This window comes from Balaenoptera borealis (assembly GCF_965194805.1).
Source record: "Balaenoptera borealis genome assembly, chromosome: 4".
Taxonomy (NCBI): domain Eukaryota; kingdom Metazoa; phylum Chordata; class Mammalia; order Artiodactyla; family Balaenopteridae; genus Balaenoptera; species Balaenoptera borealis.
The window spans coordinates 46,820,058-46,833,919 of record NC_138861.1 but is presented as its reverse complement, the minus strand read 5'-3'; the positions used below and the strand labels follow the sequence as shown (position 1 = coordinate 46,833,919).

The 13,862-nt window shown below is 34.8% G+C and overlaps 1 protein-coding gene across 1 annotated transcript in view; it reads left to right on the top strand.

Moving 5' to 3' along the window:
* The window catches only part of TLL1 (tolloid like 1), a 257,300-nt gene that overhangs the window by 150,603 nt on the left and 92,835 nt on the right, over positions 1–13,862 (top strand). Inside the window, exon 8 of the mRNA XM_082391226.1 lies at positions 11,545–11,669. Coding sequence (XP_082247352.1) covers positions 11,545–11,669 — 125 coding nt within the window. The remainder of the gene's footprint in view (positions 1–11,544; positions 11,670–13,862) is intronic.

Here is a 13,862-nt window from a genome sequence, read left to right as displayed (position 1 = left end):
ACATACATTTTCCCTTATTCTGTACTCCTTTTATGTCTTTAAATTGTTGCTTTTCCATAAACCACGAGGTTCTTGCAATTTATCACCCCCTACACCTAACTTTGGAGTTGCACGACAACTAGCCTTGAACTATTATTTTCTCTTATTGTTTCAAAATTTACCTATTCCATTTTCCCAAATAAACTTATATTCCAATAGTGAAAGTAACTGTATCTACCTGTTAGAAGAATTGATTCAATACACATTATTTTTTTGTTCTGAATTTCATGAGAGGAAATATTTCACACAGCTCTCAGCCACCACCTCCAAAGTATTTGAATTTTTTTTATTATTATTGTGGTAAAGAAACCTCAATATCAAATTTACTGTATTATCTAATTTTAAGTGTACAATTTAGTAGTATTAAGTACATTCACATTGTTGTGAAACAGATGTCCAGAAACTTTTCATCTTGAAAAACTGAAACCATATACCCATTAAACAACAGCTCTCCTCTCTCCCCACCCCACCCCCACCCCACCGCCAGCCTCTGGACCACCTTTCCACTTTCTGTGTCTCTGAATTTGGCTACTTTAGATACCAAGTAGAATCACACAGTATTTGCCTTTTTGTGACTGGTTTATTTCACCTAGCATAAAATCCTTTAGGTTCATTTATGTTGTAGCATGTAACAGAATTTCCTTCCTTTTTAAGGCTGAATAATATTCCATTGGATGTATATACCACATTTTGTTTATTCATTCATTTGTTGATGGACATCTGAGTTGCTTTCACCTCTTGGCTACTGTGAATAGTGCTGCCATGAACATGGGTATGCAAATATCTCTTCCAGATCCTGTTTTCCATTGTTTTGGATATATATACACAGAAGTGGGATTGCTGAACTGTATAGTAGTTCTATGTTTAATTTTTTGAAGAACCTCCATAATTTTTTTCTTAGATGCTGCACTATTTCACAATCCCATCAACAGTGCACAAGTGTTCCAATTTCTCCATATCCTCACCAACATGTGTTCTTTTCTGTTTTGTTTTTTAATTTTTTGATAGTAGCCATCCTAATGGGTATGATGTGATGTCTCATTATGGTTTTGATTTGCATTTCTCTGATAATTAGTGATGTTGAGCATACTTTTATATGCTTGGCCATCAACATCACCAATTACTAGAGAAATGCAAATCAAAACTACAATGAGGTATCACCTCACACCGGTCAGAATGGCCAGCATCAAAAAATCTACAAACAGGGCTTCCCTGGTGGTGCAGTGGTTAAGCATCCACCTGCCAATGCAGGAGACGTGGGTTCGAGCCCTGGTCCAGGAAGATCCCACATGCCGTGGAGCAACTAAGCCCGTGCACCACAACTACTGAGCCTGCACTCTAGGGCCCGTGAGCCACAACTACTGAGCCCATGTGCCACAACTACTGAAGCCCACACGCCTAGAGCCCATGCTCCCAACAAGAGAAGCCACCACAATGAGAAGCCTGTGTACCACAAAGAAGAGTAGCCCCCACTCGCAGCAACCAGAGAAAAGCCCACATGCAGCAACAAAGACCCAAAGCAGCCAAACATAAAATAAATAAAATAAAATAAATAAATTTATTTTTTAAAAATCTACAAACAATAAATGCTGGAGAGCATGTGGAGAAATGGGAACCCTCTTGCACTGTTGCTGGGAATGTAAATTGATACAACCACTATGGAGAACAGTATGAGGTTCCTTAAAAAACTAAAAGTAGAACTACCATATGACCCAGCAATGCCAGTATTGGGCATATACTCGGAGAAAACCATAATTCAAAAAGGCACATGCACCCCAATGTTCATTGCAGCACCATTTACAATAACCAGGACATGGAAGTAACCTAAATGTCCATCAACAGAAGAATGGATAAAGAAGTTGTGATACATATATACAATGGAATATTACTCAGCCATAAAAAGGAAAGAAATTGTGTCATATGTAGAGATGTTGACGGACCTAGAGACTGTCATACAGAGTGAAGTAAGTCAGAAAGAGAAAAACAAATATTGTATATTAACACATATATGTGTAATCTTAAAAAAATGGTGTAGATGGTCTTATTTGTGAAGCAGAAATAGATACACAGACGTAGAGAACAAACATATGGATACCAAGGGAGAAGGAGGAGGGTGTGATGAATTGGGAGATGAGGCTTGACATATATACACTATTGATACTATGTATAAAGTAGATAACAAATGAGAACCTACTGTATAGCACAGGGAACTCTACTCAGTGCTCTGCATGACCTAAATGGGAAGGAAATCCAAAAAAGAGGAGATGTATGTATACGTATAGCTGATTCACTTTACTGTACAGTAGAAACTAACACAACATTGTAAAGCAACTATACTCCAATAAATATTAGGGAAAAAAAAGAAAAAAATCTCCATTCAAATCTTCTGAGTATTTTTAAATCAGATTACTCCATTTTTCTATTGTTGAGCTGTAGAATTTCTTGGTATATTCTGGTCTCTTATCAGATATATATATATCTTGCAAATATTTTCTCTCCTTTTCACTTGATTGTTTCCTTTGCTGTGCGCAAGCTTTTTAATTAAAAATCTAGACCCACTTACCTGTTTTTGCTTTTGTTGCCTATGCTTTTGGTGTCATATCCAAGAAATCATTGCCATATTCAATGTCATGAAGCTTTTCCCCTATGTTTTCTTCTAAGAGTTTTATAATTTGGGGTCTTATATTCAGGTCTTTAATCTCTTTTGAGTTATTTTTATATATGGCTTTGATAAGGGTCTAACTTTGTTCTTTTGCACATGGATATCCAGTTTTCCCAACATCATTTGTTGTAAAGATTATCTTTTCCCCATTGAGTTAATACCTTTAATACCGTTGTTAAAGGTCATTATATATACTAGGGTGTATTTTATTCCTGTTCAATTCCATTGTTCTATAGGTCTGTCTGTATGCCAATATCACACTGTTTTAGTTACTTAAGCTTTGTAATATGTTTTGAAATCTGAAACTGTGAGTCCTCCACCTTTGTTCTTTTTTTCAAAACATGTTTGGCTATTCAAGGTTCTAAGAGATTATATATGAATTTTAGAACTGTTATTTTTTCTATTATTTCCACAATAAATGCCATTTTGGTTTTGATAGGGATTATGTTGATTGTTTTGAGTAATGTGAACATCTTAACAAATAAGGTCATCCAATCCATAAATATAGAATGTTTTTCCATTTGTTTGTGTCTTCTTTAATTTCTTTCAATGATGTTTTGTAATTTTCAGTGTATAAGTCTTTTGCTTCCTTGGTTAAGTTTATTCCCAAGTATTTTATTCTTTTTGATGCTATTTTAAATGGAATTGTTTTCCTAATTTCCTTTAAAGATTTTTCACTGTTATTGTATAGAAATGCAACTGATTTTTGAGTGTTGATTTTGTATCCTGCCACTTTGCTGAATTCATTTATCAGTTCTGATAGTTTTTGGGTGGACTCACTAGGATTTTATACATATAAGATCGTGTTGAGTTACAGAAAGATAGACAAGATGAAAAGGCAGAGGGCTATGTACCAGATGAAGGAACAAGAAAAAACCCCAGAAAAACAACTAAATGAAGTGGAGATAGGCAACCTTCCAGAAAAAGAATTCAGAATAATGATAGTGAAGATGATCCAGGACCTTGGAATAAGAATGGAGGCAAAGATTGAGAAGATGCAAGAAATGATTAACAAAGACCTAGAAGAATTAAAGAACAAACAAACAGAGATGACCAATACAATAACTGAAATGAAAACTACACTAGAAGGAATCAATAGCAGAATAACTGAGGCAGAAGAACGGATAAGTAACCTGGAAGACAGAATGATGGAATTCACTGCTGCGGAACAGACTAAAGAAAAAAGAATGAAAAGAAATGAAGACAGCCTAAGAGACCTCTGGGACAACATTAAACACAACAACATTCGCATTATAGGGGTCCCAGAAGGAGAAGAGAGAGAGAAAGGACCCGAGAAAATATTTGAAGAGATTATAGTCGAAAACTTCCCTAACATGGGAAAGGAAATAGCCACCCAAGTCCAGGAAGCGCAGAGAGTCCCATACAGGATAAACCCAAGGAGAAACACGCTGAGACACATAGTAATCAAAGTGGCAAAAATTAAGGACAAAGAAAAATTATTGAAAGCAGCAAGGGAAAAATGACAAATAACATACAAGGGAACTCCCATAAGGTTAACAGCTGATTTCTCAGCAGAAACTCTGCAAGCCAGAAGGGAGTGGCATGATATACTTAAAGTGATGAAAGGGAAGAACCTACAACCAAGATTACTCTACCCGGCAAGGATCTCATTTAGATTTGATGGAGAAATCAAAAGCTTTACAGACAAGCAAAAGCTAAGAGAATTCAGCACCACCAAACCAGCTCTACAACAAATGCTAAAGGAACTTCTCTAAGTGGGAAACACAAGAGAAGAAAAGGACCTACAAAAACAAACGCAAAACAATTAAGAAAATGGTCATAGGAACATACATATCGATTATTACCTTAAACGTGAATGGATTAAATGCCCCAACCAAAAGACATAGACTGGCTGAATGGATACAAAAACAAGACCCATATATATGCTGTCTACAAGAGACCCACTTTAGACCTAGGGACACATACAGACTGAAAGTGAGGGGATGGAAAAAGATATTCCATGCAAATGGAAATCAAAAGAAAGCTGGAGTAGCTATACTCATATCAGATAAAATAGACTTTAAAATAAAGAATGTTACAACAGACAAGGAAGGACACTAAATAATGATCCAGGGATCAATCCAAGAAGAAGATATAACAATTATAAATATATATGCACCCAACATAGGAGCACCTCAATACATAAGGCAACTGCTAACAGCTATAAAAGAGGAAATCGACAGTAAAACAATCATAGTGGGGGACTTTAACACCTCACTTACACCAATGGACAGATCATCCAAAATGAAAATAAATAAGGAAACAGAAGCTTTAAATGACACAATAGACCAGATAGATTTAATTGATATATATCGGACATTCCATCCAAAAACAGCAGATTACACATTCTTCTCAAGTGCGCACGGAACATTCTCCAGGATAGATCACATCTTGGGTCACAAATCAAGCCTCAGTAAATTTAAGAAAATTGAAATCATATCAAGCATCTTTTCTGACCACAACGCTATGAGATTAGAAATGAATTACAGGGAAAAAAACGTAAAAAGGACAAACACATGGAGGCTAAACAATACGTTACTAAATAACCAAGAGATCACTGAAGAAATCAAACAGGAAATCAAAAAATACCTAGAGACAAATGACAATGAAAACACGACGACCCAAAACCTATGGGATGCAGCAAAAGCAGTTCTAAGAGGGAAGTTTATAGCTATACAAGCCTACCTAAAGAAACAAGAAAAAGCTCAAGTAAACAATCTAACCTTACACCTAAAGAAACTAGAGAAAGAAGAACAAACAAAACCCAAAGTTAGCAGAAGGAAAGAAATCATAAAGATCAGAGCAGAAATAAATGAAATAGAAACAAAGAAAACAATAGCAAAGATCAATAAAACTAAAAGTTGGTTCTTTGAGAAGATAAACAAAATTGATAAGCCATTAGCCAGACTCATCAAGAAAAAGAGGGAGAGGACTCAAATCAATAAAATCAGAAATGAAAAAGGAGAAGTTACAACAGACACTGCAGAAATACAAAGCATCCTAAGAGACTACTACAAGCAACTCTATGCCAATAAAATGGACAACCTGGAAGAAATGGACAAATTCTTAGAAAGGTATAACCTTCCAAGACTGAACCAGGAAGAAACAGAAAATATGAACAGACCAATCACAAGTAATGAAATTGAAACTGTGATTAAAAATCTTCCAACAAACAAAAGTCCAGGACCAGATGGCTTCACAGGTGAATTCTATCAAACATTTAGAGAAGAGCTAACACCCATCCTTCTCAAACTCTTCCAAAAAATTGCAGAGGAAGGAACACTCCCAAACTCATTCTATGAGGCCACCATCACCCTGATACCAACACCAGACAAAGACACTACAAAAAAAGAAAATTACAGACCAATATCACTGATGAATATAGATGCAAAAATCCTCAACAAAATACTAGCAAACAGAATCCAACAACACATTAAAAGGATCATACACCACGATCAAGTGGGATTTATCCCAGGGATGCAAGGATTCTTCAATATACGCAAATCAATCAATGTGATACACCATATTAACAAATTGAAGAATAAAAACCATATGATCATCTCAATAGATGCAGAAAAAGCTTCTGACAAAATTCAACACCCATTTCAGATAAAAACTCTCCAGAAAGTGGGCATAGAGGGAACCTACCTCAACATAATAAAGGCCATATATGACAAACCCACAGCAAACATCATTCTCAATGGTGAAAAACTGAAAGCATTTCCTCTAAGATCAGGAACGAGACAAGGATGTCCACTCTCACCACTATTATTCAACATAGTTTTGGAAGTCCTAGCCACGGCAATCAGAGAAGAAAAAGAAATAAAAGGAATACAAATTGGAAAAGAAGAAGTAAAACTGGCACTGTTTGCGGATGACATGATACTATACATAGAGAATCCTAAAACTGCCACCAGAAAACTGCTAGAGCTAATTAATGAATATGGTAAAGTTGCAGGATACAAAATTAATGCACAGAAATCTCTTGCATTCCTATACACTAATGATGAAAAATCTGAAAGAGAAATTATGGAAACACTCCCATTTACCATTGCAACAAAAAGAATAAAATACCTAGGAATAAACCTACCTAGGGAGACAAAAGACCTGTATGCAGAAAACTATAAGACACTGATGAAAGAAATTAAAGATGATACCAACAGATGGAGAGATATACCATGTTCTTGGATTGGAAGAATCAACATTGTGAAAATGAGTATACTACCCAAAGCAATCTACAGATTCAATGCAATCCCTATCAAATTACCAATGGCATTTTTTACGGAGCTAGAACAAATCATCTTAAAATTTGTATGGAGACACAAAAGACCCCGAATAGGCAAAGCAGTCTTGAGGCAAAAAAATGGAGCTGGAGGAATCAGACTCCCTGACTTCAGACTATACTACAAAGCTACAGTAATCAAGACAATATGGTACTGGCACAAAAACAGAAACATAGATCAATGGAACAAGATAGAAAGCCCAGAGATTAACCCACGCACCTATGGTCAACTAATCTATGACAAAGGAGGCAAAGATATACAATGGAGAAAAGACAGTCTCTTCAATAAGTGGTGCTGGGAAAACTGGACAGCTACATGTAAAAGAATGAAATTAGAATACTCCCTAACACCATACACAAAAATAAACTCAAAATGGATTAGAGACCTAAATATAAGACTGGACACTATAAAACTCTTAGAGGAAAACATAGGAAGAACACTCTTTGACATAAATCACAGCAAGATCTTTTTTGATCCACCTCCTAGAGTAATGGAAATAAAAACAAAAATAAACAAGTAGGACCTAATGAAACTTCAAAGCTTTTGCACAGCAAAGGAAACCATAAACAAGACGAAAAGACAACCCTCAGAATGGGAGAAAATATTTGCAAATGAATCAACGGACAAAGGATTAATCTCCAAAATATATAAACAGCTCATTCAGCTCAATATCAAAGAAACAAACACCCCAATCCAAAAATGGGCAGAAGACCTAAATAGACATTTCTCCAAAGAAGACATACAGACGGCCACGAAGCACATGAAAAGATGCTCAACATCACTAATTATTAGAGAAATGCAAATCAAAACTACAATGAGGTATCACCTCACTCCTGTTAGAATGGGCATCATCAGAAAATCTACAAACAACAAATGCTGGAGAGGGTGTGGTGAAAAGGGAACCCTCTTGCACTGTTGGTGGGAATGTAAATTGATACAGCCACTATGGAGAACAATATGGAGGTTCCTTAAAAAACTAAAAATAGAATTACCATATGACCCAGCAATCCCACTACTGGGCAAATACCGAGAGAAAACCATAATTCAAAAAGACACATGCACCCGAATGTTCATTGCAGCACTATTTACAATAGCCAGGTCATGGAAGCAACCTAAATGCCCATCAACAGACGAATGGATAAAGAAGTTGTGGTACATATATACAATGGAATATTACTCAGCCATGAAAAGGAACGAAATTGAGTCATTTGTTGAGACGTGGATGGATCTAGAGACTGTCATACAGAGTGAAGTAAGTCAGAAAGAGAAAAACAAATATCGTATATTAATGCATGTATGCGGAACCTAGAAAAATGGTACAGATGAGCCAGTTTGCAGGGCAGAAGTTGAGACACAGATGTAGAGAATGGACATATGGACACCAAGGGGGGAAAACTGCGGTGGGGTGGGGATGGTGGTGTGCTGAATTGGGCGATTGGGATTGACATGTATACACTGATGTGTATAAAACTGATGCCTAATAAGAACCTGCAGTATAAAAAAACAAACAAAACAAAACAAAACAAACAAAAAAAAAAAGATCGTGTTATCTGCAAACAGAGATCACTTTACTTCTTTCTTTTCAACATGTATACCTTTTGACTCTTTTTCTTGCCTAATTTCTCTGACTAGGACTTTCAATACTATGTTGAATAAAAATGGTGAGAGCAAACATCCTTGCCATCTTCCCGATCTTAAATGAAAAGTTTTCAGTTTTTCATTGAGCATGATGTTATCTGTAGGTTTTTCATATATGACCTTTTATGTTGAGATAGTTCCCTTCTATTACTAGTTTGTTGAGTGCTTTTATCATGAAAGTGTGTTGAATTTTGTCAAATGCTTTTTCTGCATCAATTAGATGAACATGTGGCTTTTGTCCTTCATTCTGTTAATGTAAGTATTTGAAGTTTTATAGTTTCTTCTATTCTGAACCCAGATAGTCTATAAAAGTTTTAGTTGTTTTCATCAATATTTCCCATGAGCAGATTTAGGTACTTACTGTGGGAAGAACAGGGCTGCATATAGGGGGCTTTATATGCATAGATAATTTGTAATGTACATGCTTGCAAATTGGAACTGCCCATTTCTAATAAGAGAATTGTAAAATTTTATGAAGTTTTATGAAAAGCACAGTTAATTCACTCTTCTAATGTAGGTAAAACAAATGAAGATTAGTAAGTGACCCCATCTATGGTCTGTCTGAAAGAATGTTCAGGAAAAGCCTACATTGCTTAATGGCCTGGTTGTGGAAGGAGAGAATTGTTAACTTTCTGACCACAAAGAAAGATCAAAAGAATGGGTGACTGACACCCATACAAATGGAAGGCAGATTACCTCCATAGATTAAATGAGCCAAAATTCATCGTTCTATCACCTGAGTTTGAATATATCTTCTCCAAGATGTCCTTGACCTTTTAAAATTGAATCTTTTTTTTTGAAAACTGGAAAACACAAAATTTTTCGAAGACTATGGTGTTTTTTTTTTTTAGAAACTGGAATAGAAAATAGTGAATACTTCATTAGTACTGAAGTACTGCAGAAGTTGTAACACTTCACTAATTTGGACTTACCTACTTAATGTATCTGTTGATTTGTGCAGCAAAGTTGAAGAATAACTTTTCTCGGTGCTACCCTATAGTTCAACTTCCCCTTCAGTTGCACTGGCTTAGCTGGAGTTGTGTTTTATTAAGTGTGTGCAAGCTCTCACTTTTGATGATCATTAGTTCCCCTTCCCTACCTTCATCTCAGGTAGTATACATATGGAATTTTGTAGAGACTTAGATTTGGTTTTAAAAGAGTTCCAGTATCTATTTGAGTTATCTGGGTTTTATCTAAAGATCACCACTCCTACCTAGAAGCTAGGGAGGTTAGTCATAAATTACTTATAGATCATGTCATACCTCTGTTTACCATCATCCACATATTAAGAGTTTTCCTCAGGTTAAAAGTTAAACTTTGACACTCAAACAAAGCATCCTCCCATCTCAGGGTTGCTGTATTTCTTAAAGTTCTTTCTCTCTGTGACTCTCTACTCCCAGTTACCCACATTTACCTCGCCTTCACTTCCTTGATGTTTGGCTAAAATGTCAACTTCCAAGTGAGCTTTACTTGGATCACTCTATTTAAAAGCTATCCCATCAGTGGATAATCAATATCCATCTTCTCTTCCTTATTTTTCTCCAAAGTATCTGTCACTATCTCAGTTATCAATCTTTGTTAAAGACTTTCTCCCTCCATTAGAATGTGAGAATCTTAAGGGAAGGAATTTTTGTTTCTTTTATTTACTGCTATAAATCCAGGTCTGTAGGTCTATAACAATGCTCAGTAAATTTTTTTTTTTTTTTTTTTTTTTTTGGCCATGCCACGTGGCATGCAGGATCTTAGTTCCCTGATCAGGGATCAAACCTATGCCCCCTGCAGTGGAAGTGTGGAGTCCTAACCACTGGACCACCAGGGAATTCCCAGTAAATATTTCTTAAAGGAAGAAAAAGTAGAGCTAAAATGTTGTTCTTTTAACCTGCAGTTTAAATACAATTTTTCATTTAAAAATTTTGGAAAGAAGCTGTTCCATCATTCATCCCAGTTTCAAAGTTGTTTTTTTTTTAAATAATTGTATTTCTTAATTTAAAATACTTTTATAAAAAGTGTCTCTTTTTATACAATCCATCCTCACCATTTGGAATAGTCTCCCAATCCATTTAACTTTCAAGCTCAGTTACTTTCTTTAGAGCTACAAATGTTAATATTCATTGCAAAATTAGACTGTATCTTTAGTTTACTGTATTCAGAAGTTTTAGTCATGCATAGCAAGTTTGTATCACAACCTTGGGTGTGAAAAAGCTCAGTATCTGTAGCTTAGCATTATTAGTGCATTGCTTAGTTGTTTTTTTTTTTTACTTATAAATTTTACCATGAAGTTTTTACACTATATGTATATGTGTGTTTGTATTTATGTGTGTGTGACAAAATTATTTTGCTTTAAACTTCCTAAAATTTGACACTTTTTGTTTTTCCTCCTTCTTGTAACATATACTGTAATAATTTGACTTCAAAAAATGCTTAGGTTAAATTAGTAGTTTAATTTAAAAATATTAACATACTTGTTTTGTTTGACTTTTACACGTTTAGTAATCTAAAAAATATTTATTATAAGCTGTTCTTAAGAAAATAGATCGCTATGAGGAAGAATTGTTTGACAACTTGGTAATTTAATTGTTTTTAGATCTTGAGCTACCAAAAACAAGAACCATAGTGTACTTGATAGGGACTATATAGAATTTTAGATTTTAAAAAACAAATAATATACATTTTTAAGGAAAAAGTGAATGCCATCACTGACTTTATATTAGCCATACACATTTAGCACACAATTTTCTTCTACTTTGATGAAGGTGTTTTGAAAGTCTGACACACTCTTTAAATCTTAACACTGATATATTTCTCCTTTGGTTTGAGTTTGGAAAAAAAAAACATATTTGTAAGGAATATATGTGTCTTAATTTGGTGACTTATGTGTGACTTGCTTCTGATTTTTTCCAGGGGGATGTTTCTGGATACCATTCTCCCCTCACGTGATGATAATGGCATACGTCCAGCAATTGGTCAGCGAACCCGTTTAAGCAAAGGAGATATTGCACAGGCAAGAAAGCTGTACAGATGTCCAGGTATTGCACCACCCAAACTCAGAAGCATAGTTGTGCCTGATAGTGCTCTTACAGATAAATAAGCCACAATTTACTCAACTGTTTACTTGTCTCTTTTCATGCTGGCATGTGACTGACATATTCAGTTCAAAGTTGCTAATCATAAAATGAAATAGGAGAGAACTCTGGAACACCCATTGGTATAATTAAAAACACATTGCTAGAGATCATATTTCAAGAACAGGGATAGTAAGCTTTATTTCTTTTAATTTAATGAGTAAAAGAGAAAAAAACGTTGTTTTATAGTTGTTATTAAATGGTTGCATGATTTCATAGTCAAATTAAGAGCTTCCTTGTCAACATAAAAAGAATATCCTTTATTTTAACTTCAGAATTGAGTCCTGAATGATCTTTTCTTCCAAATACCATCATTAACAGTATATAAATTTAAATTTAACTAAGTGGAATTTATAACTTTGTTGCAAAAAATAAGTTCTAACCATGTTTCTAGTGAACTACTAAATGTTTGCTATTAAAGTTGTGAAAAAAGATTAAAGGAAGGTCTTAATAACAATGTTCCAAGGGAACACTAATGCCTTACTGGTCCAAGAAAGAAAAGATTCTGCTTCCAAACTGGAAATACTTATTACTCTATGCACCTCCTATATACTCAAAATGCTTGAAATAGCTTATATCAAAGATACATGCTTAACTTTGCTTAACACAGCTTTTCCCAAATTTTTTTGTTTATGGAAACTAATACCTATGGAATTCACTTTTTGTTCCAGATACTAAGATCACAAGTGGTAAAATAACTATAAAAGTTTTAACTGGCTGCTATTCTAATAATTTGTGCAGACATTCAGAGATAAGATGGGTATATTAATCATTGAAGTTTTACATAGGTTTTGTTTAAATTTTATTTATATATATATTTAACTATTGGGAAGTTATATTAACTAAGTTTACTGTGATTATTGGTACCAGTCCAGGAAACTTTCTTTGTAGGGTACAAGAGAGGGCTAGCTGATTCATTCACAAATGTAATATTTGCTCATTAACATATAGAAACATCTACATGGGGCAGAGAATGGTCTTCATCTTCCCTTTATCCCGGTAATCAGCAGTCTGCTTGTGAAAGAGATCCTCTCTGAGGTGTGTGAGTGGTGGTGCATCTTCTTCTCTTCATAAATGATTCATTTGTTGTCTTGTTCTCTCTCTTTTTGGGGGCCTTCTTTTTCTTGTGACTCTCATTTTCTAAATGTATTCTTCTCTACTTGGATCTAATTTTAGGATTACTTTCCTTTTTAATTTCTAAACTCCTGAAGCTGAACTCTTCTTCTAATACAGTCTCTGGTCTTTATTTGCATTTTCTCTTAATATAGTTTTTCTGTAGTCCCATGAACTTTTGGCTTATAACTACCTCATACTTATGCCAACTGTCAAACGTAATATTCTCTCAGTAAATCTTCTTTAATTAAATGTCAAGTAACATAATAAAACTAGGAAAAAATAAAGTAAATTAATATCTAAAAATAAAGGAGCTTCTGAGGATTAGAGTGTTCATAATTATATAAAAGTGTATGTGTATTCACACATGAACCCACATACAATCTATGTTTACAAATTTAAAAGTGTTGTTACACATACAGTATATGTACAGGATATCCACGTCTATGGATGCACATCTGTGTGGTTGTAGGGATGGAAGACCAGTTTCAGTGTTCATGGAATTTGAATACCAGAAACTTTTTAAACACTCGTACATTAAATTTACTTTTTAATTAATATGAGGTTCTTTTTAGTTACCTAAAATATTAATCTCTTTAATTCCTTATATAATGCTCTGAAATTCCAGCCAGAATACCCTTGATATATGTGCTTATGTACAATTCTTGACTAAAATATATTGCCAACATGCAAAAAGAATTTAGCCATTTTCCCACTTATTCATGGACCCATTTATTCTTCTCCCATAAAACATTCCTTAGTTCAGTTGATGGTACCACACATAGATCTTCCCAAGCCAGAACCTGGAGGGCATTCTTCCTTCCTTCCTCCTTTCGCCTCACTTCCCACAACTAGTCAGTCCTGCTGCCTTCTTGGTATTTATCTCATGTTCTTGAAGTGAATCCCCTATTCTAGGGATCCTCTTCTTTTGTCTGGATTGCTACAATGTTTCCTAAGTAAGCTCTTCCCTCCATCCTTACATTT